Source organism: Salvelinus alpinus, chromosome 6, assembly GCF_045679555.1.
Source record: "Salvelinus alpinus chromosome 6, SLU_Salpinus.1, whole genome shotgun sequence".
NCBI classification, from domain to species: Eukaryota; Metazoa; Chordata; class Actinopteri; order Salmoniformes; family Salmonidae; genus Salvelinus; species Salvelinus alpinus.
Window position 1 is genome coordinate 30740607 of NC_092091.1, and position 25425 is coordinate 30766031.

Here is a 25425-nt window from a genome sequence, read left to right on the forward strand (position 1 = left end):
TAAGATGTTAATGTGTCGTGAAAGGAGGGTGGATGTTTGGCTCGACCAAACAGTTTTATACGCTGAGTCTGACTGAATGGGAGCTGGTAATTGAGTTTCTTACTCCGCTGGTCTCGAAGAAATTACGAGTCCTCAATGTCCGAGACAGAGTAATGTTATCTGAAACCTAGACAAGACCAAGACTCTCAAGACCGGTCTCGAGGACTACAACACTGGTAGAACTATAAAATGTTTCTGTGTGTTTCAGAGGAGTAATGATGAGAATGGGAATTGTTCAGGCAGCAGTATGGAGTTCCCCACCACTAACCTGTATGAACTGGAGAACAGAGTGTTCACTGACCACTGGTCCATCCCCTACAAGAGAGAGGAGTCACTGGGCAAATGTCTGGTCGCAGCCACCTGCCTCGCCAAACACGGTAAGAGAGAGCGAGTAAGTGTGTGGGGTGGGTTTGTTGTTGTGGGTTTTGTGACTTGTAACTGTTGGATGCTTTTCACACATTATTTTACACCCAGTTGTCTCTCTCTTTCTGTCTCTCACTCTGTCTCTCTCTCAGGTCTGGCGGATGCGGATGAAAACTGTAAGCAGTTTATGGACAGGTGTATGCATGAGGCCTTTAAAAAGGTGAGTTGTGTGTATGCTTGAATGAAGCCTTTAAGGGTGTGTTGGTGTGTTTGTGTGTGTGCATAACACTTATAAGTGAGTGGTGTACAACCTGTTTCAAACACAGTTCCCCTCATCTTCAAGAAAGGAGGCCTATTTGAACAGGACTGTTTGGTGGAATATTGACACGTTCACTCACTCTGCTTGCTCTCGCTCTTCCCATCCCTTTCTAGCTCCTGACCAGTAGTGCGGTCCATAAGTGGGGAACAGAGATCCATGAGGGGATCTACAACATGTTGATGTTACTGGTGGAGCTGGTGGCTGAGAGAGTCAAACGGGACCCCATACCTGTTGGCGTGATGGGTGTACTGACTATTGTGGGTACACACACAGACCTCATGCATACAGTAAACACACACACAACACCACGTCACATGAAATAGCATTCACACACCTCGCCCCTTTAACCATTAGCTGTCTGTCTGTAGGCCTTCAACCCAGACAATGAGTACCACTTTAAGAACCGTATGAAGACGTGTCAGAGGAACTGGAGCGAGGTGTTTGGAGAGGAAGCCATGTTTGCTGTGTCACCTAGCAACAGCTACCAAAAGGTGAGGCTGTAATATGGGTGTGGCTCTAAAGTACAAGTATAAAAAACAAAGAAAATGTATGTGTGACTGATCACGTGTGTGTGCCTTTTGTTTCTACAGGAGCCTCATGGCTGGCTGGTAGACCTGGTCAATCGGGTAAGTCCTCCCACACACACCTACACACACCTCTGTGATAGTTCAGGGCAGTTTCATGGTAACAGAATTATGCTGAGAACTCATATTTTTCACTTTAAAATGTATACCAAAAAACTCCACTGATTTCAAGGTTTAACAAAACATATATCTTGCACAATGACTACTTTTAAAGCCCCCCCAGACATTGAAGTTAGGTTAAATTTAGGTTCTGAATGAAAGGTGAAAGTATTTTCCTTATGTTTAAAATACATATTTTCCAGGACGTTGAAAAGGCGTCTTTTTCCGGATGTTGAAAATTACGGATTTTCCAGGCGTTGAAATCCAGTTCATTTTTGGTTCTGAATGAAAGTTGAAAATAAGTAATTTATAGACATCTATTTTTGGGTGAAATCAAGGATGGTCCGGACCGGACCAAAAACCAATGTCCGTGGATGTGGAAATCAAGGCAGGTCCGGACTGCACCAAAAAAGTCCAAAAGGCATCGGTGTCAGACTGTACTTACTGAGGTGTAGCCTGAAATGTAATTTTATGAATGCCCATCTATGTGGTAAGCCTACCATTTGTAAAACACCCCAAAAATACTTGCGGACAGAGGTGTCAGCCCTCACTGGATCTTTATGAATTCCCATCCATGTGGTAGGCCCACTATTTAAGATCTGAATATCAGCTACCCAACTTTATCAGGAGTTCTTGTGAGCTTATTTTCAATGTGATTACACAGCGGGAAATGCAGAAGTATTTTCTTTTTCGCAATGAACAGCTTGTCAAGACTTCGCCACAGATTGCAACCACTGGCCTATCTTTGATTTCGCCATATATTTTCTCCAAAGTTTTGTCATCTCCCATAAATTGCGGCTGCGAATCCACCATAGAAATAGTTAGAAAAAATAACAGACCTGCCAACATGCACGCATTGTGCGTACCAGTTATGTAATTCTCTGTCCATGTACGAGATCTGAGTTAAAAGTACGCAGAAATAAATGGTGCCTGATTAGTTTTTTTATTGTTAATGTACATTTGAATAAAAAGTGACTCTAACATCCTGATTCTCGATTTTAATAAAAAAGTAAATCTAACATCCTGATTCTCGAGCTGCAACACACAGACATGTACGGAGTTTGTGTCAACGGACATGCAGATTAATACATCATTATTCGACGGAGCTAACCCGTGTCTGTCCCTCCTGTTTGTTGTGATGCTGAGTTTGCCGACTGTCAGCTGTACGGAAACATGTGGACAAATCCTTTTTCGACGCCGTGTGTTGTGGGAAAGGTAAACACTAATTATTTCAAGCTAACGTTAGCGAACTTAAGATAAACGTTCAGTGGGCTCTAAAGTGCCAGCAGTTCACTCGCATTTGCAGGTGAAAGAAATTAAATGCAAATACGAAAAATAACTGGTCGCATTTGTGCGAGTGTGATATACATTTAATTCTGCGTCCCTTTAGTTGTATTTCCCACGTAACATTACGAAGATCATGCAACCTGATAGACTGTAACTGTAATTCTGATCCACGTCACAAAAAGTATAATCAAAAATAAATGTAAACATCTTTGCATTAAATGGAGTCGGGAGTTTATTAGAGTGAGCGATGAAGAATGAATGAGTGTCCGATATTAGCTATAGAGGCAATGCTTCTAAAATACCGTTGCACTAGATTTGAGATGATCAATTTTGAAAATCTGAAATGATGTATGCACTGTAAAGAAATACAATAGGCACCTTTACATAGGCTGAAACACAGCCTACTTAAGCTTTGTGTAGCCAGTTTGCGGTCTGTATTTATGCGATCATTCGTTTTTATGTTTTCAAAATGATTTTGCTTTTAGTGTTGATTAGGAACCGTGTCTAAAAAAAAAAGCCAATACTTGTGAGCTGGACCTGTTTGAGAGGTGACAAGCGTACCTCTACTATAGAGACTAAAATTGGGGGCCAAGGCAAGTTGGATCTGAAGACCTTCTATGCAGATGTCAGAAACTTATTTTCTTCTGCAGTAGACTACATGTTGCTGAAATTTCCATTTGGAGATGTGCTCCTCCAGCATGCAGTAGTCGCTGACATTGCCAACAGGCAGACTACCAAGTTGTCATCCCTCAACTTTTTCATGGCGCGCTTTCCCTGCATTATTCCTGAGGGAGCCTCTATTGATCTGGTGGAAGATGAGGTTAGACTCTCAGGCAACAACCTTTGAGCAGAGTCTGGTCAACATGCGCACTGATCAGGCCTGGAGAGAAATCGTCACAATGAAAAGGGGGGGCAGCCTGGTCTACTCCCACCTTTTGGCTGTGATGCTGGGCATATTGGTCATATTCCACCAGCAATGCAGACTGTGAATGAATATTCAGTCTCGTTTCTAAGAACAAAACCCAGTACAGAGCCTCCCTCAGTACCGACATGCTGAGTGCCCTCGTTACCAAGAAGGTTTCTATGATTGCCAGAGGAACTGTTTTCCACAGAGAAGTCTGCCCTGCTGTGTAAGGCTAAATCTGCTAGCTACCAGGCAAATCTGTCTAGGAAATGATTTCCTGAACATTTGAAGGTCTCCAGAAGATTTGTTCTCACCCACTGTTTCCTATCATAGCTTTTTCGTTTTTATTATGGATAACATGTTTATTTGATACTGATGCTTTGCTTCAAACATTTGTTCTTATCATATCAGAGTAAAAAATATATATATATAATTATCGTGGATAAGACGTTTGTACATGTTGTACCTAGACAAATAACTTATTATTTGTTTAATAACATTTTTTTTTAAACTCCAAGAATTAAGGCCCTTTGTGTGTTCTTTCTAATTACATCTTGTTAGTGACTTTTACCATATGTGTAAATGGAATGCTGTCAAGAAAGAAAGTATTCCAACCTTTTATAGACTTGATTTGGTACAATTCTATATTTGCGATCACTCACAAACAGCGCGCGAGTGTGCGGGCAGGCTTCGGTACAGCAAACTCAATGCTCATGGTTCTCATGGGAAGTGAAATGATAGGCTACAATGACTTTGCTCATGATCATGCACGCTGCAAGTGACATGTAACTAACTTTAAATTCTGCATAGACACTTGTGGTTTCTAGCTATTGTTACACCAGTCAAAGCAGTGTAGTGTAGCAAAACATGAGCGGTCAAAACCATTCATCTTGCGGCGACGGGGGAGCAGGTTTTCAAAATGCTATCACATCACACAATTATACCATTTATAAAGGGGTGGCTAGTTTATTAGGTACACCCATCTAGTACTGGGTCGGGATCCCCCTTTGCGTCCAGAACAGCGTGAATTCTTCGGGGGATGGAAATGTTGCTCAATTAGTATCAAGGGACATAACGTGTGCCAGGAAAACATTCCCCACACCATTACACCACCAGCCTGTACCATTGGCGCCAGGCAGGATGGGGCCATGGACTCTTACGCCAAATCCTGACTCTGCCATCAGCATGACGCAACAGGAACCGGGATTCGTCAGACCAGGCTGAAGTTTTTCCACTCATCAATTGTCCAGTGTTGGTGATCGCATGCCCAATGTGGCCGCTTCTTCTTGTTTTTGGCTGATAGGAGTGGAACCCAGTGTGGTCGTCTGCTGCAATAGCCCATCTGTGACAAGGACCAACGAGTTGTGCGTTCCGAGATGCTGTTCTGCACACCACTGTTGTACTGTGCAGTTATTTGTCTGTTTGTGGCCCGCCAGTTAGCTTGTATGATTCTTGCAATTCTCCTTCGACCCCTCATCAACGAGTTGTTTTCGCCCACAGGATTGCCGCTGACTGGATATTTTTTGTTTGTCGCACCATTTTCAGTAAACCGTAGACACTGTCCTGCGTGAAAAGCCAATGCCTGACGTTTCTGAGAAACTGGAGCCGACGTGCCTCTCACCGATGGTCATACCACGCTCTGTCGCTTAGGTCACTCGTTTTGCTCATTCTAACGTTCAATCGAACAGTAAATGAATGCCTCGACGCCTGTCTGCCTGCTTTTTCTAGCAAGCCACAACCACGTGACTCACTGTCTGTAGGAGCAAACCATTTTCGTGAACGGGGTGGTGTAACTAATAAACTGGCCGCTGTGTGTGTGTATTTTTTTTTTTTTTATACAGACTTGCTAACAAATCAGTGAACATTTGCAAATGATCTAAAGGGATCTGATAAATTTTTTGTTAAACAAATTTGCACCCCTTATTTTAATTTGCTCCATGGCTCAGTGAACACAAGTCTGTTTGGATCATTTCAGTCGCGAAGAGGAATACAATTGCAGCTGTTTCTGATTAATATACAATGCCATGCTGGTGGGTGGTAACGTTAAAATAAAACCCAGTCCTGAAACAAAACGTAGGCTGACAATAATGTGTATGTCATATCATAGGAAAAGATACTGCATTCATGTGGATTTACACGGAGTGCGCAGTTTGGATTTGTCACCTCAAGCCTAAATATACAGTATCATACTTTGACTAAAACGATAACTTATTGACTTAAATCGTTGTGCAACATCATGAGTAAGCTCTGGCCATCATCTTTCCGCTCGAAAAAGTGCATTTTACCATAATTATTTTACCACACTTTGCATCTGCAGTTTTTCCAGTAAATGTATTTTTTTTAAATGACATTTTTTTAAGTAGTCATTGTGCATAGAGCTGTATGGCATGTTCAACTTGGAAATCAGTGTTTTTTTTGTTTGCCATTTTAAAGTGAAAATTCTGTGTTCCGTTAGTCGTATTGCCATTCATTTTTGTTTCTGTCTCTTCTTCTCTCAATGTCCTTTCCCTTCTTGCTCTCTCTAGTTTGGAGAGATGGGAGGGTTCACTGCTATCCAGGCTAAACTCAATACACAGGAGATAGAGATTGGGGTAAGGACACACATGCATACTTGTGTGGCTACTCTTAGATCTCCTTGTATGAGTCCTTCCTTTTGAGGATTCTAACCAGAACAACACACACATTGATCCCTTTCGCAGCAAAGACCATCTCCACCATTAGCATGTTAATCTCTCTCTTGCACTGGAGACTGTAGCTTCTCAAGCCCCCCCACCCCCTCACCCTTGGGAGACAACCATTTCAAAAATGTTTTTAGAGTATGTGTGTATGCAACTGTCTGTCTCTCTGCAGTGTGTGTCTGCTCTGGTCCAGCCTCTATCTGTGTGTGCAGAATACCTCAACTCCAGCCTGGTGCAGGTAAGACATTTCCCTCCAATACACACTAAGACACGCAACATACGGTACATCCTCAGCATGATGATTAGTTCATGAGACTAATAATAATGTCTGCGTGTTTGTAGCCCATGTTGGATCCTGTTATCCATAAGATGATCACCTATGTTCAGAACCTGGAGGAGAAGGACCTGAAAGACAAGGTACCACAATACCCCCCTGCCTTGTATACCCACAAGACTCTGCTCTACATACCTTGGGATGCTCCCGGAAATGTTATAAATATCAGTGTCCAACGTCTAGAACTGTTCATTCAGAGCTTAAAGTCTGAAACGAACAGTCAGACTGTACAGAGTTTCCTATGAACACAGCATCAGATGATGATTGTTACTGTCCCTCCTGTAGAGGCTGGTGAGTATCCCAGAACTGCTGTCGGCCATAAAGCTGCTGTGTATGAGGTTCCAGACCACCCTCGTCACTGTGGTGGACGACCTGCGCCTGGACACTCTGCTACGCATGCTGAAGACTCCTCACTTCTCTACCAAGATGAACTCCCTCAAAGAGGTGAGAGGTCAGGGGTTACACGGTGAAAGGTTAGAGGTTAAACTCAGGGGTAAAACAGGAAGCCTTTGCCAAAGTCAGCAGGGCCAAGACAAACTGGTGTCGCTCTCCTTATTGTTAGGCTATTGTCCATGTGGATGCTTCTTACTACAAACGGTATGAAATGTGTTTATGCGTGTGTCTAGGTGACTAAGCTGATTGAGGAGAGTACTGTGTCTAAGACGGTGAAGAATGCCATTGACACAGACAGACTGCTGGACTGGCTGGTGGAGAACTCTGTCCTCTCAATAGCACTGGAGGGTAAAGACAATGTTAATGTTAGCACTGGAACAACATATTTGTACTTTTATCTATCTTGACATGTGATTCCAGGTAACAGAAAGCAGTAATAGGTGTGTGTGTGTGTTCTAGGAAACATAGACCAGGCCCAGTATTGTGATCGAATAAAAGGCATCATTGAGTTGCTGGGCAGTAAACTGTCTCTGGACGAGCTCTCTAAGATCTGGATGATACAGGCAGGACAGTCGTCCACGGTGATTGAGAACATCCACACCATCATGGCTGCAGCTGCCGTCAAGTTCAACTTAGACCAGCTCAGCCACCTGTTTGTCCTTATACAGAAGGTCTGTATGTGTGATTAGGAACGTCTCTGTGTCTGTTCGTGTTAATTTTATGCCCTGCAAATATTACTAACACCCGCCAAATGCTGGTAGATTTAGCTATTGGCGGGTAAGAATGTCTATTTCACCAGCCACGTTGGGGGGTGGTCAATTTGCAGGCTCTACACTGCAAGCATTACATTCGCATTTGTTAATAAAAATAAGAGTCAGAAGTCAAGTATGAGCATGTGTGAGTTTTCTAAATATTTCTGCTGTTTTGTTTCATAGCTGCTAATCGCACAAAGAAATACAAATCCTACATATGACTTCGCGCAGCAACAGCTTTGCGCACTGTGAGTGAAGCGCTGATAGATACACTTTTGGAGGCGCTGGCACAGGCATAAATGTTGGTTTTAATTTACTCAAGTCAGCAAAGTGAGACTTTGTCCTGTTATTTCTTGGCTATTTACATTGTTTTGTTCAGAAGCTCGGGTTGTTTTTCAATGTTCGTTTGAATCTGCTGCTTCAACTGATAGCAGAGACGCTGTAGATGCTGTCTACTACTAGTCACATCCCAAATCTCACACAGACACAAGTGACATGATTCGAGTGGTCCTGTTACCACGGTAACCTGCCCTTAAAGGGGAAGCGGATTCTTTTTTTCATCTGATATTTTGGGTAAAAGACTCAGGTCACATAAAATGAAATGAAATTGAGCAATATTACCACATTTTCTAATACATTTCTTGTTTTGGAAAAATCACAAAGCGTGGTTGTTTATTTTTTTTATTGTAATTATAACAAAAATATTTTGTCTGGTAAAAACAATCTGATTGGCTGGTTGATTTTTAATTTTTTTTTATCTACCAGCCATCATAGCTGGTGGAACAAAAAGTTAATTTTAGGCCGTGTGTGTGTGTGTGTGTGTGTCTGTGTGTGTGTGTGTGTGTCTGTGTTCCAGAGCTGGGAGGTAGAGAGTGACCGTGTGAGGCAGAAGCTGTTGAGTCTGATTGGGAGGATCGGTAGAGAAGCCCGGTCTGAGGCCACCACAGGGAAGGTGCTGGAGGTGCTGTGGGAGTTAGCCCACCTGCCCATCCTGCCTACCTCCCTGGTACAGCAGGCGTCTGAGGAACACCTGGCCATCCTCACTGACGCATATGCTGTGAAGGAGACTGTAAAGCGCTGCTACATCATCAAATGTATAGAAGACATCAAGAAGGTGAGAAACACCCACACTTTCTGTTTCTCTGTAGGTTGAAGCGCTTTGTCACTCACAGCCTTTGAATATCAATGTATGTTTTTTTACACGCACGCACACGCCCTGAATAAGCCAGTTTATGTTTGTAGACTCAGACTGAGGAGCAGGGTAAAACCAGCGACATTCAGAGCTCGTTTCTTACTGGCTCCTGGGGCAAGAAGAAAGCCAAAGAAAACTCATTGGCCAAAGTAAGAGAAGCCCCTCCACTTCCAACTCTACTGACCAGTCAGCATTCACCTACAATCTTGTCAATGCTACACACCAACCAATTCTGGAGGAGTGCTGGATCACGGGGGGGATTTGATTGGTCACTGAAGGATTGCTGCACTTGATTTTAATGCTGCGTTCATAACCAAGTGGGAAAGTGGAAATTACAAGTTGTGAAGTCGTAAATACCAGTTGGATGCATTCACGTGCTTTGAACTCGTTGAGAAACACAGATTGGCTAATGGCCAACAAGCTGCGTCAACCATTATCTAAAAGTGCAGCTATCATGCTTGTAAAGAAATTATAGGGTTCAATAACCATATTTATAGATTGCTTTTGTTGCATTTAACTGCCCAAAATGTTGTTATCGAGGTAATTTCCTTAGTTGTTGACGTCAGAGGTCAGCATGTGGAGAAGTCGGAGCTCAGGGATGATAGACGAGTTTCCCACTAGTATTTACAGGTTGGAGGGGCATTCAAGTGGATTCTTCCTAGGTGTATGTGGTAAATTTGTAAGTCGCTCTGGATAAGAGCGTCTGCTAAATGACTTAAATGTAAATTCCACATTCCCACTTGGTTCCCACAGGGTAACATGAGCTGTTTTAGTACTACATCAGGTGTCTAATTTTCTGTGGAATGGGCCAGTCTTCATTGTGTGTGTTGGTGGGAAGTCCAGGTGTATGACTCAAGGAGTGACGTATTGATTGGATAAGATTTGTGTTTGGGCATCAAGGTGTAAGGTGTGTGTGGGGGGTGGCTCTGGTGTTCTGTGTCATGTGATTGGATGAGCTGAAGGAATCTGACGCTACTGCTCATCTAGTGTGTGTGTGTGTGTGTGTGTGTGTGTGTGTGTGTGTGTGTGTGTGTGTGTATGTAGTCTTCACAGCAGGGCAGCCCCCAAGCGGTCTGGGTGGTTCCAGCTCTGCGGCAGCTCCATGAGATCACACGCTCCTTCATCAAACAGACCTACCAGAAACAGGACAAGGTACACACACACACACACACACACACACACACACACACACACACACACACACACTACCCCTGCCAGGGAGACCTTATCCAAGATGGCAGCATTCGACAGCATTAAAACTACATGAACACATTACTTGACACATTTTTAAATGAACAGACACATCTTCATAGCACATGTGCTTCCCCAGCAGAGCATCATCCAGGACTTGAAGAAGAACTTTGAGATCGTCAAATTGATCACAGGATCTTTGGTGGTCTGTCATCGATTGGCTGTGTCTGCAGCTGGGAGCAATGGACTGGCCGGATACACACTGGTAGATGGACGATACACCTACCAGGAGGTACTGCAGCGTGTCTGCTTGTGTCTGTGTGATTTGCTTTGATGTGTTGTAGAGCTTTGGTAGGAGTTTATGTGGCTGAGATTAGGGCTGTGACGATACCAGTATTGCAATAATTTTTCCATGGCAAAAAAGAACACCAAGCAGACAACTCTTTGGTCCTTAAAAGAATCTGTTGCATGGCCTCCTGAGTGGCGCAGCGTTCTAAGGCACTGATTTGCAGTGTTGCAGCGTCACTACAGCCTGGGGTTCGATCCGGCCATGAATGGAAGTCCCATAGGGCGGTGCAAAATTTGTCCAGCGTCGTCCGGGTTAGGGGATGGTTTGGCCGGGGGGCTTTACTTGGCTCATCGCGCTCTAGCGACTCCTTGTGGCGGGCCGGGTGCCTGCAGGCTGACTTCAGTTGTCAGTTGAACGGTGTTTCCTCCACACATTGGTGTAGCTGGCTTCCGGGTTAAGTGAACGGGTGTTAAGAAGCGTGGCTCGGTTTCGTAAGACGCATGACTCGACCTTCACCTCTTCCAGGCCCGTTGGGGATTCGCAGCGATGAGACAAGATCGTAATCACGAAATTGGGGAGTAAAAATTACAACAACAACAAAGAATTCTGCTGAATGTAAAATATAGTGTGATATAGCTTGGAAAATATGTGACTGGATGACCACATAATGATGTTTGTTTCCAACATTGGGCTGTTTTTCTGAAGACGTTGAGTCCGCTTTCGTGTTTTGTTTCCTTGTCACGATACTAAATATCACGATACTCGTATCTTCCCGGCCCTAGTTGAGATGATGGACTGAGGATTTTGACCTCTGTGAGATTTTGACATTTTAATGTCACAAGTACAGCAAAAGGCATTTCTCGCAAGTTCTAAACCAAACAATGCAATAATCATAAACAATGTTTTACTAGAAAAAAGCACATGAGAAATAATAAATATGAAATACACAATTTTAATCAAGTAAGCATACTATATACAGGAAATATTTAAAAAGTCAGTTCCAATACCAAATTTACATGTGCAGCGATACTGGAGTGAAGGAGGTATATATATGTACAGGGGTAAGAGGACTAGGCAATAGGATATAAGAAACAGAGTAGTAGCAGCAGCTTGCATGTGAGTGCGTGTGTAGAGTCAGTATAAATGTATATGCATATTATATGTGAATTAGCAAATGATGGAGTGAATGTTTGTGTGTAGGGCCCTGTGAGTGTGCAAAGAGACAAATATAAAATAAAATGTCAATAAAGGTAAACTCTGTCCGTTTAGCTATTTTGTTAGCTATTTATCAGTCGTATTGCTTGGGGATAGAAGCTGTTCAAGAGCCTGTTGTTGTGAGACTTGATCCAACGGTACCTCTTGCCGTGCGGCAACAGAGAAAATTGTGTGGTTGCTTGGGTGGTTGTGGTCTTTGATTTTCCGGGCCTTCTTTTCACACCGCCTGATATAGAGGTCCTGGATGGCAGGGAGCTCGGTCCCAGTGATGTACTGGGCTGTCCGCACAACCCTCTGTAGTGTCATGCGATCGAGGGCGGTGCTATTGCTATACCAAGCAGTAATGCAGCCAGTCAATATGCTCTCAATGGTACAGCTGTAGATCCTTTTTAAGGATTTGAGGGCCCACTCCAAAAATGTTCAACCTCCTGAGGGGGAAGAGGCACTGTCGCGCCTTCAAGACTGCGTGTGTATTTGGACCATTTTAAGTCTTTAGTGGTTTCGACAACGAGGAACTTGAAGTTGTCTACCTGCTCCACTGCCACTCCGTGGATGGGGGTGTCCGTGCCCTCCGTTTTCTCTAGTCCACGATCAGCTCCTTGGTCATGCTGACGTTGAGGGAGAGATTGTTGCTCTGACCTTCACCCTGTAGGCTGACTCATTGTCGCCGGTGTTGGAGTTGTGCGTGGCCACACAGTCGTGGGTGAACAAGGAGTACAGAAGGGGACTAAGCACACATCCCTGTGGGGCTCCTCTGTTAAGGGTCAGTCTGGTGGAGGTGATGTTGCCTACCCTCACCACCTCGGGTCGGCCCGTCAGGAAGTCCAGGATCCAGTTGCAGAGGGAGGTGTTCAGACCCAGAGTCCTAAGCTTGGTGACAAGCTTGGAGGGGATAATGGTGTTGAATGCTGATCTGTAGTCAATGAACAGCATTCTCACATAGGTATTCTTATCTCAGTGGTTGAGGGCAGTGTGGAGACCAATTGAGATTGTTGGGGTGGTATGCAAATTTGAGTGGCTGGGATGGTGCCGTTAATGTGTGCCATAACCAGCTTCTCAAAGAACTTCACGATTACAGAAGTGAGTGCTACAGGGTGGTAATCATTGTGGCATGAAGCCTTAGAGTTCCTCGGAACAGGGATGATTGTGGTCAGGGACGATTGTGGTTTGAAGTACATGCTAGCCTCTGACTCTTTCTGCCTCCCCTCCTCAGTATCTAGACGGCCACCTGAAGTTCCTGGCCTTCTTCCTCCAGGAGGCCAGCCTCTACCTGGTCTGGAACAGAGCCAAAGAACTATGGGACTGCCTGGTCTCTGGGCCCGAAGTCTGCGAGCTGGACAGAGAGGTACCTACACATGTTACATAGTCGTCTCTCTATCTCTCTCTCTGTCTCTCTCTGTGTGTAAATAAATAAAAAAATACAAATAAATCGTGCTGTTTGGTTTGCATAATATAAGGAATTAGAAATGATTTATACTTTTACCTTTGATACTAAAGTATATTTTAGGAATTACATTTACTTTTGATACTAAAGTATATTTAAAACAAAATACTTTTTTACTTTTACTCTAGTAGGATTTTACTGGGTGACTTAAGTCATTTTCTGTTAAGGTATCTTTACTTTTACTCAAGTATGACAATGATGTACTTTTTCCACCACTCTGACTTTACCTGTGTGTGTAGATGTGTTTTGAGTGGTTCACTAAGGGCCAGCATGATCTGGAGAGTGATGTTCAGCAGCAGCTCTTCAAAGAGAAGATCCTCAAATTGGAGCCCTACGAGATTACTATGAATGGTGAGACACACACACACACACACACACAATGTATCTTTTGTTTACATTTTTGTTGGCAGTCCACTCATTGACATAAAGTGCATTTGGAAAGTATTCAGACCCCTTCACTTTTTCCAAGTTTTGTTTAATCAATTCTAAAATTGATTTAATTTTTATTTTTCCTCATCAATCTACACACAATACCCCACAATGACAAAGCAAAAACAGGTTTTTAGAAATGTTTGCATATTTATTACAAATAAAACAGAACCTTATTTGCGTAAGTTTTCAGACCCTTCGCTATTAGACTCCAAATTGAGCTCCGGTGCATCCTGTTTCCATTGGTCATCCGTGAGATGTTTTTACAACTTAATTGGAGTCCACCTGTGGTAAATTCTATTGCTTGTACAAGATTTAAAAGGCACACACCTGTCTAGATAAGGTCCCACAGTTGACAGTGCATGTCAGAGCAAAAACCAAGCCATGAGGTCTAATTAATTGTCCGTAGATCTCCAAGACATGATTGTGTCGAGGCACAGATCTGGGGAAGGGTACCAAAAAATGTCTGCAGCATAGAAGGTCCCAAAGAACACAGTGGCCTCCATCATTCTTAAATGGAAGAAGTTTGGAACCACCAAGACTCTTCCAAGAGCTGGCTGCCCGGCCTAACTGAGCAATCGGGGGAGAAGGGTTTTGGTCAGGGAAGTGACCAAGAGCTCAAGAGTTCCTCTATGGAGATGGGAGAACCTTCCAGAAGGACAACCATCTCTGCAGCACTCCACCAATCAGACATTTATGGTAGAGTGGCCAGACGGAAGCCACTCTTCAGTAAAAAGCACATGACCGCTCGCTTGGAGTTTGCCAAAAGGCACCTAAAGGACTCTCAGACCAAGAGAAACAAGATTCTCTGTTCTGATGAAACCAAGATTGAACTCTTTGGCCTGAATGCCAAGCGTCAGGTCTGGAGGAAACCTGGCAGCACCCCTACGGTGAAACGTGGTGGCTGAGATTGCTGTGGGGATGTTTTTCAGCAGCAGGGACTGGGAGACTAGTCAGATGAACGGAGCAAAGAAAAAAAACCTGCTCCAAAGTGCTCATGAGCTCAGACTGGGCCGAAGGTTCATCTTCCAACAGGACAACGACCCTAAGAACGCAGCCAAGACGATGCAGGAGTGACTTCGAGACAAGTCTTAATGTCCTTGAGTGGCCCAGCTAGAGCTGAGACTTCAACCCGATCGAACATCTCTGGAGAGACCTGAAAATAGCTGTGCAGCGACGCTCCCCATCCAACCTGACAGAGCTTGAGAGGATCTGCGAAGAAGTATGGGAGAATCTCCCCAAATACAGGTTCGAGAAGACTCAAGGCTGTAAACACTGCCAAAGGTGCTTCAACAAAGTACTGAGTAATGGGTCTGAATACTTATGTTTACAAACATTTCTTAAAACCAGTTTTTGCGTTGTCATATGGGGTATTGTGTGTAGATTGAGGACAATCAACAATTGAATCCATTTTACAATAAGGTTGTAACATAACAAAATGTGGAAAAAGTCAAGGGGTCTGAATACTTTACCAATGCACTGCATATAGATCTTACATAGTGGCTTTAACCAGGGTTTTATTTGGGATTTTTTTTCAGGCTTCAATCTGTTCAAGACCTTTTTTGAGAACGTCAACCTGTGTGACCATCGCTTGAAACGCCAGGGGACTCAACTGGTGAGTCAGTACACGCACGCACAGTCTTGTTTTACTAACATTGTGGGGACACAATTGATTCTCATTCAAAGTCCTATTTTCCCTAACCCTAAACTTAACCCCAAAACTTAATCCTAACCCTAATTCTAGAAATAGCCGTTTTCCTTATGAGGATCGCCAAAATGTCCCCAGTTGGTTGCATTTGTTTTGGTTCCCACAGGTATAGTTACATTTGTCTACACACCACCCTTTTTACGTCATCACATGAAATTAGTGCCTTATGTGTCCATTTGATATTTTAATTAGAAATTGTGCTCCAATAAAGAATTTTAGAAGCCTGTTATATTCGGATAAGTGCCCTTTTTAATATAGACCACATGGAGAATTCAATAAATCTGATTTTGAATATGAATAAAGTGTTTTGTAGTAGAAAACTGAGTTGGTCGAGCATAACACATCAACCTTGTTACCCATATATAGACAGGCTAGAAATGTTTTACAAACTTCATTTTTTTTGTGAAGCTTGCATTCAATTGCCTGTTGCACAAAACAAGCTTCCATTTCTTCTGTCATAAAAGAATGTATGGCTGATTTTTAAGATGAAATCATCAGACCTGTTACGGTCAACTCTGACTTTATTTGCCACTTAAATTTTTTTATTTTATTTTATTTAACCTTTATTTAACCAGGAAGGGCTCATTGAGATTTAAAATCTCTTTTTCAAGAGCGTCCTGGCCAAGATAGGCAGCACCAAGTCATTACAAAAATTACAGACAGACATGAAAAACTACAAGTAATCTAGTAAAAACCATTGAATTCACAAGAGTATAACAATATCAAAAACAGCAAATTAAAAACATTGACAGGTCAGGGAATCAGCCTCAAAATCCTTCATCAGTGATTTAAAAACACCAACCGGGACAAGTTCTTCCAGTTTAAAATTATTTTGTAAGGTGTTCCAAGACGATGGCGCAGAGTACATAAAAGACCTTTTACCAAATTCAGTTCGGATATTTGGAACAGTTAGCAGGATAAAGTCTAGCGAACGAAGAGAGTACCCACCACATTTCTGAACAATAAAAATGCCCAAATAAAAAGGTAGTAAACCCAAAATGGCTTTGTAAATAAAAGTATACCAGTGACTGAGCCTACGAGTGACTAGAGAAGGCCAGCCAACCCTGGTATATAAAGTGCAGTGGTGCGTAAGGGTTTTGCAGTTTAAAATAAATCTCAAAGTGCCATGGTAAAGAGTGTCAATTGATCTCAAACACTGAGCGGAAGCATTCATATATAAAATATCCCCATAGTCTAGTAAAGGCATAAATGTAGCTGATACTAGCCTCCTTCTGGCTTCAAAAGAAAAACAGGCCTTATTCCTAAAATAAAATCCCAATTTCAGCTTCAATTTTTTTGTAAGTTGTTGAATATGCAATTTAAAAGAGAGGCCGTCATCAATTAGAATTCCAAGATATTTATATGAGGTTACAACCTCAATCTCCTTGCCCTGACAGGTAGTAATAGGTGATAGGTTCAGAGGTCTATTTCTTGCATTAGAAAACACCATTAAAGCGGCGATATATAACTTTTGGGGCGACCCAACAAAATTGACATAGAAATTTGAGTTAAAGATCTGTCAGAAGTTTCATTTTAGCTTATTTATTTTTTACTTTCGGTTTTGTACACCAGCTTCAAACAGCTGAAAATACAGTATTTTGGTTATGGAAAATATTTTTCACAGCTGTTTAGATGGTACAATGAATCTCTACACTATACTTGCTTGTTTTGTCATTAACTGAAATTAAGCAAACAATTAGAATTTTAGAAACCAGGAAATGGCAGAGCGATATTTGCATTGTGCACCTTTAATAGGCATTAATAATACTTACTATAGTCCAGGTATACCCAAACTGGGGGTACGCGCAATGCCATCAGGGGTACGCCAAATAAAAAGGTGATTCACATTTTTTTAAATTAATTTCTCATTTTCAAACAGTACATTTATATTTTCCAATGCGACTATACATTTGGGTGAGTTTTTTTAAATCTCGCCTGAGTAGCCTCGTTTCATTGGCAAAAATAAAATTAAACCATCTAGTGTTAAGCGAAGTAATACTATGTCAAATACAGTAGCCTACTCAAATATTTAACATCCAAACACATTAACCATTACTCTCTTGAAGGAAACCTTCACTCTTGCGCAGACATTTAGAAACGAAACATGCCAATTTGATAAATAAGCCACGGGAGTTTTTTGAGCGAGAATAAAGATGACTTTCGAGTAGTAAGACATGTATAAAAGCAACAGATACCATTAATAAGAAGGGGCTAGAAGCGCCTGAGCTACCGAGTGGCTAGGACAGGCAAGCCCGATACTATTGTGGAGGACTTAATTCTTCCTGCTCCCGCGGGTATGGCTAGGACAATACTGTGGGAAAAGGGCAAAAAAACTATACAGACAATGTCTCCATCAAACAACACTGTTTCACAACTCATCAGTGACATGGCAGGAGATGTTTTGAAACAATTACTGCTTTGCATACAAGCCAGTGAATTATTATATGCGTTACAGCTGGATGAGTCAACAGACGTGTGTAACGTGTGCTGGGAGTCGGGAAGCAAGTTCAGGGAGTGAGTGTTTTTAATAAATAAACAACATAATACAAAACAAGAAACGCGAACAACGCACAGACATGAAACTGAAAAAATTACTCCTGGGGAAGGAACCAAAGGGAGTGACATTTTTAGGGCAGATAATCAAGGAGGGGATGGAGTCCAGGTGTCATAATGCACTGATGCACGTAACGATGGTGACAGGTGTGCGCCATAACGAGCAGCCTGGTGACCTAGAGGCTGGAGAGGGAGCACATGTGACAATGTGGCGGGCCTGGCACAGCTCCTGGTATATGTCCATTACGTTTATGGGGTGTCAATTAAGGAAGACATCCTCTTCTGGAAACCAGAACAACATGAGAGGATATTTTTAAAGTACTGGACAGCTTTGTGACATCAAATGGACTTTGGTGGTCAAGATGTGTTGATATCTGTACTGATGGCGCAAAAGCCATGACGGAGACATGGTGGAGTGGTAACGCGCGTGCAAGCATTTGCTCCCGACACCACTTGGGTACACTGAAGCATCCATCGAGAGGCTCTTGCTGCCAAGGGAATGCCTGACAGCCTGAAAGATGTTTTGCTTTAGCAAATCGCGCTGTTAAGACACTGATGCCCTTTGCAACCACATACCTACGTGAGAGTGGATTCTTGGCCCTCACTAGCATGAAAAGTAAATCCAGGCACAGAATGTGTGTGGAAAATTATTTAAGACAGACTCTCTCCAATACAACCCAACATTGCAGAGTTATGTGCATCCTTTCAAGCACACCCTTCTCATTAACCTGTGGTGAGTTATTCACAATGTTTGTTAAACAAATAAGGTTTTATATGTAAGATGGCTAAATAAAGTGTAAAATTATTGATTATTATTAATATTTGTGTCCTGGTCCTATAAGAGTTCTTTGTCACTTTCCACGAGCCTGGTTGTGACAAATTCACTCATTCTTATGTTTAACAAATGTATCGTATAGTGTGTGGCAGGCTTACAATGATGGCAAAAAAACAGCATTTGTGAGGGTTGCTGACCCTGGTGCTAGAGGGGGTACGCAGCTGGAGGTTGAATGTTTGAAGGTGTACAGGACTATAAAAAAGTTTGGGAACCACTGCTATAGTCTTTTTTTAAATGTATTGTAATTAACATGTATTATGTTGAACATATATGTGCTCTATATAACAATGTTAAAATGAGGCGAAATCAAAAAAAAATCTAATTCTCACATCTCAAAAGACACTGACATGGTGGAACGACCCCTTTTTATTAAATAATTTGGTTCATGACATGTCTAGACAGTCGTTCATCTCCATATCAGTATTGAGACATTATTTTCAGAGCTGGAAAATAATTTCTGGACTCCAACAATCTGACCAGTTTCTGTCAATTTATTCAGCATATGAGGCTAACACTAGCATGACCGTTAGGATTAATGCACCTGTGGGGCCTAAACACCCCAACCCTTTTATCATTACGGTCCTGTGTGTAGTGTGTGGAGCGGCTGGACCTGTCTGGGATGGACTTTATCTGGCGCATCGCCATGGAAACGCCTGACGAGGAGATCGCTAACGAGGCCATCCAGCTCATCATCACCTACAGCTACACCAACCTCAACCCAAAGATGAAGAAGGTGTGTGTGTGCAGGGTTTTATGACTGATTACTTGAGAAAGGTAATCAGTTACTGATTAGAGATTACATGACAGTAAAAGTAATTAGTAATATAATACATTGGAATGAGTAACGCAATCTGATACTTTTGGATTACTTGGTTAGCCAGCATCTGCCACATCAGTTTATGCTGCAGACTGATGAGTGACCTCTCTGCCCACCTATCTCCCCTCTTGCCCACCCAGCACACCAGCATCTTTGGGCAATTGCTGGCTCAGATGCCTGTTGCATCTTCTTGATGAAATGGCATCACTGCTAAAAAGTCAGCTTCACTGTCAAGTTGTAGGAAAAGCATACCCAACTCTCGTTTTTTGATTGTGCAGTTATAGGCCTACTGCACCCAGCCACCGAGCAGATAGTGCTCAGTAAAAGAGGAAATGGTCATTTGATTGTCTGACCCACCTTTAACATAACAGTCTGGAACGATAAAGTAGACATATGTAACGGATCCAAGAAAAATCAGATTATTTCATGAGTTGGATGATCAATTGTGCAAATATTCTGAATGTGGACTTCTCAGTTTGCAAAAACACGTAGATCTGTCTGCCAAGGCTGACAGGTATATTTCAGTGTACTTATTTCCACTGAAACTAGAGGGTTAGCTGTGCAAGCAGCTGATTTGTCGTGTGTGTCATCCCAGGGCTTAGGAAGTGAACAAACAGGATGGAGCTGTGTTAACTAAACTAAAGTGTCCTTTTGACATAACGATCCTGATGAAATGGGGGATGATTTAGTGCTCAGTAAGTGGGGGTCTAATGTTTTTTTGTTTAAAGAAAGTTTCTGTGGAGACAACCAAGGAAAGTAATTTGGCAGTTTTGGAAATATTAAATAGATGCGAACAGGAAGGAGAAGTATCCATTTCCACTAAAAGGTGACTTACACTCAGCACAGCTCTCAAAAACCTGCAATTTCTATTGCAGCAAACATCTTGATATTAGATTAAGTAATCAAATCAAATCAAAATCAAATCTGGGTAAAGTAATACGTTGTTTTTAAGAATATAACTAATTTGATTACGCCATATTTATTTTAAGCAATCTGGGCTGGTAGTTACTTCATTTTTGTAATCCGATTACATAATCCCTGTTACATGCAATCCGTTAGTACCCAAACCTGTATGTGTGTGTGGGGGGTGGTCATGGTTACGATCTCTGCTATTGACTCTCAAATCAAATTTTATTTGTCACATACACATGGTTAGCAGATGTTAATGCGAGTGTAGTGAAATGCTTGTGCTTCTAGTTCCGACCGTGCAGTAATATCTAACAAGTAATCTAACCTAACAATTTCACAACAACTACCTTATACACACAAGTGTAAAGGAATGAATAAGAATATGTGCATAAAATATATGAATGAGTGATGGCCGAACGGAATAGGCAAGATACAGTAGCTGGTATAGAGTACAGTATATACATATGAGATGAGTAATGTAGGGTATATAAACATTATATAAAGTGGCATTGTTTAAAGTGGCTAGTGACACGTTTATTACATCAATTTTTCCATTATTAAAGTGGCTGGAGTTGAGTCAGTATGTTGGCAGAAGCCACTCAATGTTAGTGATGGCTATTTAACAGTCTGATGGCCTTGAGATAGAAGCTGTTTTTCAGTCTCTCGGTCCCCGCTGTGTGTGTCTGTAGGATTCTGTGTCTTTACACAAGAAGTTCATTGCTGATTGTTACAAGCGACTCGAGGCGGCCAGTTCAGCTCTAGGAGGCCCCACGTTGACTCATGCTGTTACCAGGGCAACCAAGATGCTGACGGCCACCGCCATGCCAACTGTTGCTACGTCGGTCCAATCACCTTCCAGGTCCACCAAACTGGTGATCATTGAGAGGCTGCTGCTATTGGCTGAGCGTTACGTCATCACTATCGAGGTAAGACCTCACACTGACCAAAATATGTAACACGTCATTTATAATTTTAGTTTAAACGTTAGACTACTCTCACCCATATGTCGTTATAAACATTTCAATTTGGGGGATGAGAGCGTGACATGGAAAGATAGAAAAATGACTGTGTGTGTGTAGGATCTGTACTCTGTGCCTCGTACCATTCTACCTCACGGAGCGTCGTTCAACGGCCACCCTGTCTCTCTACACGTCACCTATGAGTCCACCAAAGACACCTTCACCCTGGAGGCCCACAGTAATGAAACTGTAGGCAGCATCCGCTGGAAGATCGCTGAGCACCTCAGCTGTCCAGTCGACAATGTCCAAATCTTTGCCAATGATAGCGTGGTGAGTGTGTGTGTTACTTGTGTGTCGATGACTGAACAGTGTGTGTGACAGCGTAGTAAGCCAAAGGATGGAAGTGTGTGTGTGTGTGTGTGTGTGTGTGTGTGTGTGTGTGTGTGTGTGTGTGTGTGTGTGTGTGTGACTGTGTATCATATGTATCTGTGTGTTTTGTGTAACTCTCTCTCGCTCTGTAGTTGACTATGAACCGGGACCAGAAGCTGCTGTCCCAGCTGGGGTTCAGTGATGAGCAGTCTCTGACAGTGAAGAGCTCTGGCACCGGGACGCCCTCTGGTGGCAGCTCAGAGTCCTCCGCCTCCGCATCCTCCTCTAGCTCTGCGGTCTTCAACTCCGCCTACGCTATGGAACAGGTAAACCACACACAATCACTCACTGACATGTATATACGAACACATTGAGTTCATGTTTGTGTCTGATTATGTGCTAACGGTGTGTTTGTAGGAGAAGTCCCTTCCAGGTGTTGTCATGGCGTTGGTGTGCAACGTGTTTGAGATGCTCTACCAGCTGGCCAACCTGGACGAACCCCGGTGAGTTGTGCACGAACACACACAGATCCTTCAAGGACCTGGACCTGAATGAATGACGTTCTGTGTGTGTGTGTGTTCCAGGACAACCCTGCGTGTGCGTAAGCTGCTGCTGCTGATCCCAACAGACCCAGAGGTTCAGGATGCTCTAGATAACTTTGTTCCCAAAGAGTCCAGTGTCTGGAGTCATCAGGTACATTTACATTAACTAGTTCTATAGCTACTAACCCTTCAGTACTATAATAATCTAACCCTGTACTAGCAACCGTCAGGCCCGGTGGGTTAGTTTGTGTTTGGGTTGAAATGATGAGGACAGTTCAACCCCTCTGACCAGAGCCAGGGTGATAACATGTATGCGTGTCCTGTGTGTGTCTGCTGTAGAAGACGCTGTTCACCCTGGGTCAGGGGTCAGGCTCTCGGTCTCCGTCTCTGGGTTCTAAGCAGCAGCACCAGCCCAGTGCTGCCTCCATCTTGGAATCACTCTTCAGATCCTCTGCTCCCGGGATGTCCACCTTCAGAGTCCTCTACAACCTAGAGGTACACACACACTCCTATACACACACACACACACACACACACACACACTTGTCCACGGACACACTTCACACACTTCTTTCTGTGACCTCTCTCTTCTCCTTTCTCTCTTTCTTTCTCAAGGTGTTGAGTTCTAAGTTGATGCCAACCTCAGATGATGAGATGGCTAAGACCAGTGTCAAGTCTTTCTGTGAGAACTTCCTGAAAGCTGGAGGTCTCAGTTTGGTGGTGAACGTGATGCAGCGAGACTCTATTCCCTCTGAGGTGGACTATGAGACCAGACAGGGAGTCTATTCCATCTGTCTACAACTGGCCAGGTACACAGACACAGACACAGGCAGACAGACAGACAGACACAGTGGCGGTTCTAGCTTGTATGGCTCCCTGGGCGAACCCCCACCCACCATTCTGCACTAACTGTCATTTTTATTCAGACATTTGGAACAACACAAATAAATAATCATAAAATGTAAAACTATATAAATATAAAATATATACAAAAATAAGTAACAAAGACACTTTGGCACTCGAGCATCAATACATTACCCATCCCCCAACACTGTCAACCAAGAGTCAAGACTAAACCAATTCACCTTGGTGGTGTGCAGACTGGTTTTATATTATTCTTAACGATTTCGCTCAAACCAGAAGAAAATGCAACAATATGTCTGTGAAACTATATATTCACAGTATTATGAGTCAATTGTAGTTTATTTGGTAGCAATTCGTAGTGTGACTGATTTTACTAATTGCATTAGTACTGTACAACGTTAGAGGTGCGCTATTTGATAGATTCCCCGCTTCCCCTACCTCGGGCTTCCAGTGGGGAGACCTGAGGTCAACCTACTCCCGCCCCCCTCCCCATCTCGTATTTCTGAGTGGGAGACCTTCCCAGGCAACTAGAATCAGGGCGCCCACTCCGACAAGGTTAATTGACCTTCAGTCCCACACGGTGACATGATATCATTGACGTGATGTGCAAATGAGCGATAGAAAAACGATCGCAAATGTCACCATTCTGAATTTGGACGGCTGTCCATGTCGCCTATAACGAAATCCACCACTGCACACACGCACACACAAGTTGTTAGAGAGGTTGAATGTGATTGGATCTTTCTTTCCCCTGCAGGTTCCTTTTGGTTGGCCAGAGTATGCCGTCGTTGCTGGATGATGATGTCATCCGAGAGGGCGACACGCTGTCTAGTCGGCCGTTCCGTAACGCGGGGCGACCGGGGAGGCAGCTGTCGCTGTGTGGAACGCCAGAGAAGAGCTCCTATAGACAGATGTCTCTGTCTGAACGCTCCTCCATCAGAGTAGAGGAGATCATCCCTGCTGCACGCGTAGCTATACAGGTACACACACACACACCCTAATGCATACCTAACACAAACATGCACCTAATACACACACCTCTTACACACACCTCTAACCATGTCTCTCCTCCATAGACGATGGAGGTGGGGGACTTCACCTCGACGTTGGCGTGCTTCATGCGTCTGACATGGGCAGCAGCCGCTGGCCGATTGGACCTCGTCGGCAGTCCACAGCCAATCAGACCTGAGCACAGCTCGCTCCTCCCACTTGGGGTCCGCACCCGTGTCAGCAGCACTGGTGAGACACACATACAAGGCACTGGTGGAATATGTTGACACACATGTAACAACATACACATCAGCCTGAATTGTGAGCAATGAAATGGATTGTCTGTTACGCTCTTCTGATTCTTTGGCCTTATGCTGAGGATTTCTCTCTCTCTCCTCTCTCTCTTTTCACTGCTCTCTCTCTCTCGACAGGAAGTAACTGCAGCTCCAGCAGTGAGGGCGAAGCGCCGCCCACAGCTCTGCATGCTGGGATATGCGTGAAGCAGCAGAGTGTTTCTATTAAAGACTGCATCATCGCTAGAGAGGCCCTGTCACTACTGGTCACCTGTCTACAGCTACGAACACAGCAGCTAGGTAACACACACACACTCTGTCTCTACTGCTCACCTGTCTACAGCTACGAACACTGCAGCTAGGTAACACACACACACTCTGTCTCTACTGCTCACCTGTCTACAGCTACGAACACTGCAGCTAGGTAACACACACACACACACTCTGTCTCTACTGCTCACCTGTCTACAGCTACGAACACAGCAGCTAGGTAACACACACACACTCTGTCTCTACTGCTCACCTGTCTACAGCTACGAACACTGCAGCTAGGTAACACACACACACTCTGTCTCTACTGCTCACCTGTCTACAGCTACGAACACTGCAGCTAGGTAACACACACACACACACACTCTGTCGCTACTGCTCACCTGTCTACAGCTACGAACACAGCAGCTAGGTAACACACACACACTCTGTCTCTACTGCTCACCTGTCTACAGCTACGAACACTGCAGCTAGGTAACACACACACTCTGTCTACTGCTCACCTGTCTACAGCTACGGACACAGCAGCTAGGTAACACACACACACTCTGTCGCTACTGCTCACCTGTCTACAGCTACGAACACTGCAGCTAGGTAACACACACACACTCTGTCTCTACTGCTCACCTGTCTACAGCTACGAACACTGCAGCTAGGTAACACACACACACTCTGTCTCTACTGCTCACCTGTCTACAGCTACGAACACTGCAGCTAGGTAACACACACACACTCTGTCTCTACTGCTCACCTGTCTACAGCTACGAACACTGCAGCTAGGTAACACACACACACTCTGTCTCT

At 43.5% G+C, this 25425-nt stretch overlaps 1 protein-coding gene across 4 annotated transcripts in view; it reads left to right on the top strand.

Annotated features, from left to right (window-relative positions):
- Positions 1 to 25425, top strand: part of usp24 (ubiquitin specific peptidase 24) — a 49065-nt gene that overhangs the window by 3837 nt on the left and 19803 nt on the right. The window contains exons 2-30 of one of the 4 annotated variants that reach the window (XM_071406251.1): positions 248 to 416; positions 555 to 622; positions 835 to 978; positions 1090 to 1212; positions 1312 to 1347; positions 6121 to 6186; positions 6446 to 6511; positions 6616 to 6690; positions 6893 to 7051; positions 7234 to 7348; positions 7460 to 7671; positions 8609 to 8866; positions 8995 to 9093; positions 9989 to 10096; positions 10275 to 10427; positions 12853 to 12984; positions 13323 to 13434; positions 15051 to 15127; positions 19201 to 19341; positions 21024 to 21260; positions 21414 to 21623; positions 21815 to 21988; positions 22080 to 22165; positions 22247 to 22355; positions 22544 to 22699; positions 22820 to 23013; positions 23826 to 24048; positions 24145 to 24307; positions 24490 to 24651. In XM_071406251.1, the coding sequence (XP_071262352.1) occupies positions 248 to 416; positions 555 to 622; positions 835 to 978; positions 1090 to 1212; positions 1312 to 1347; positions 6121 to 6186; positions 6446 to 6511; positions 6616 to 6690; positions 6893 to 7051; positions 7234 to 7348; positions 7460 to 7671; positions 8609 to 8866; positions 8995 to 9093; positions 9989 to 10096; positions 10275 to 10427; positions 12853 to 12984; positions 13323 to 13434; positions 15051 to 15127; positions 19201 to 19341; positions 21024 to 21260; positions 21414 to 21623; positions 21815 to 21988; positions 22080 to 22165; positions 22247 to 22355; positions 22544 to 22699; positions 22820 to 23013; positions 23826 to 24048; positions 24145 to 24307; positions 24490 to 24651 (4027 nt within the window). The remainder of the gene's footprint in view (positions 1 to 247; positions 417 to 554; positions 623 to 834; positions 979 to 1089; positions 1213 to 1311; positions 1348 to 6120; positions 6187 to 6445; positions 6512 to 6615; positions 6691 to 6892; positions 7052 to 7233; positions 7349 to 7459; positions 7672 to 8608; positions 8867 to 8994; positions 9094 to 9988; positions 10097 to 10274; positions 10428 to 12852; positions 12985 to 13322; positions 13435 to 15050; positions 15128 to 19200; positions 19342 to 21023; positions 21261 to 21413; positions 21624 to 21814; positions 21989 to 22079; positions 22166 to 22246; positions 22356 to 22543; positions 22700 to 22819; positions 23014 to 23825; positions 24049 to 24144; positions 24308 to 24489; positions 24652 to 25425) is intronic. The other 3 variants (XM_071406252.1, XM_071406253.1, XM_071406254.1) reach the window with 3 other exon arrangements.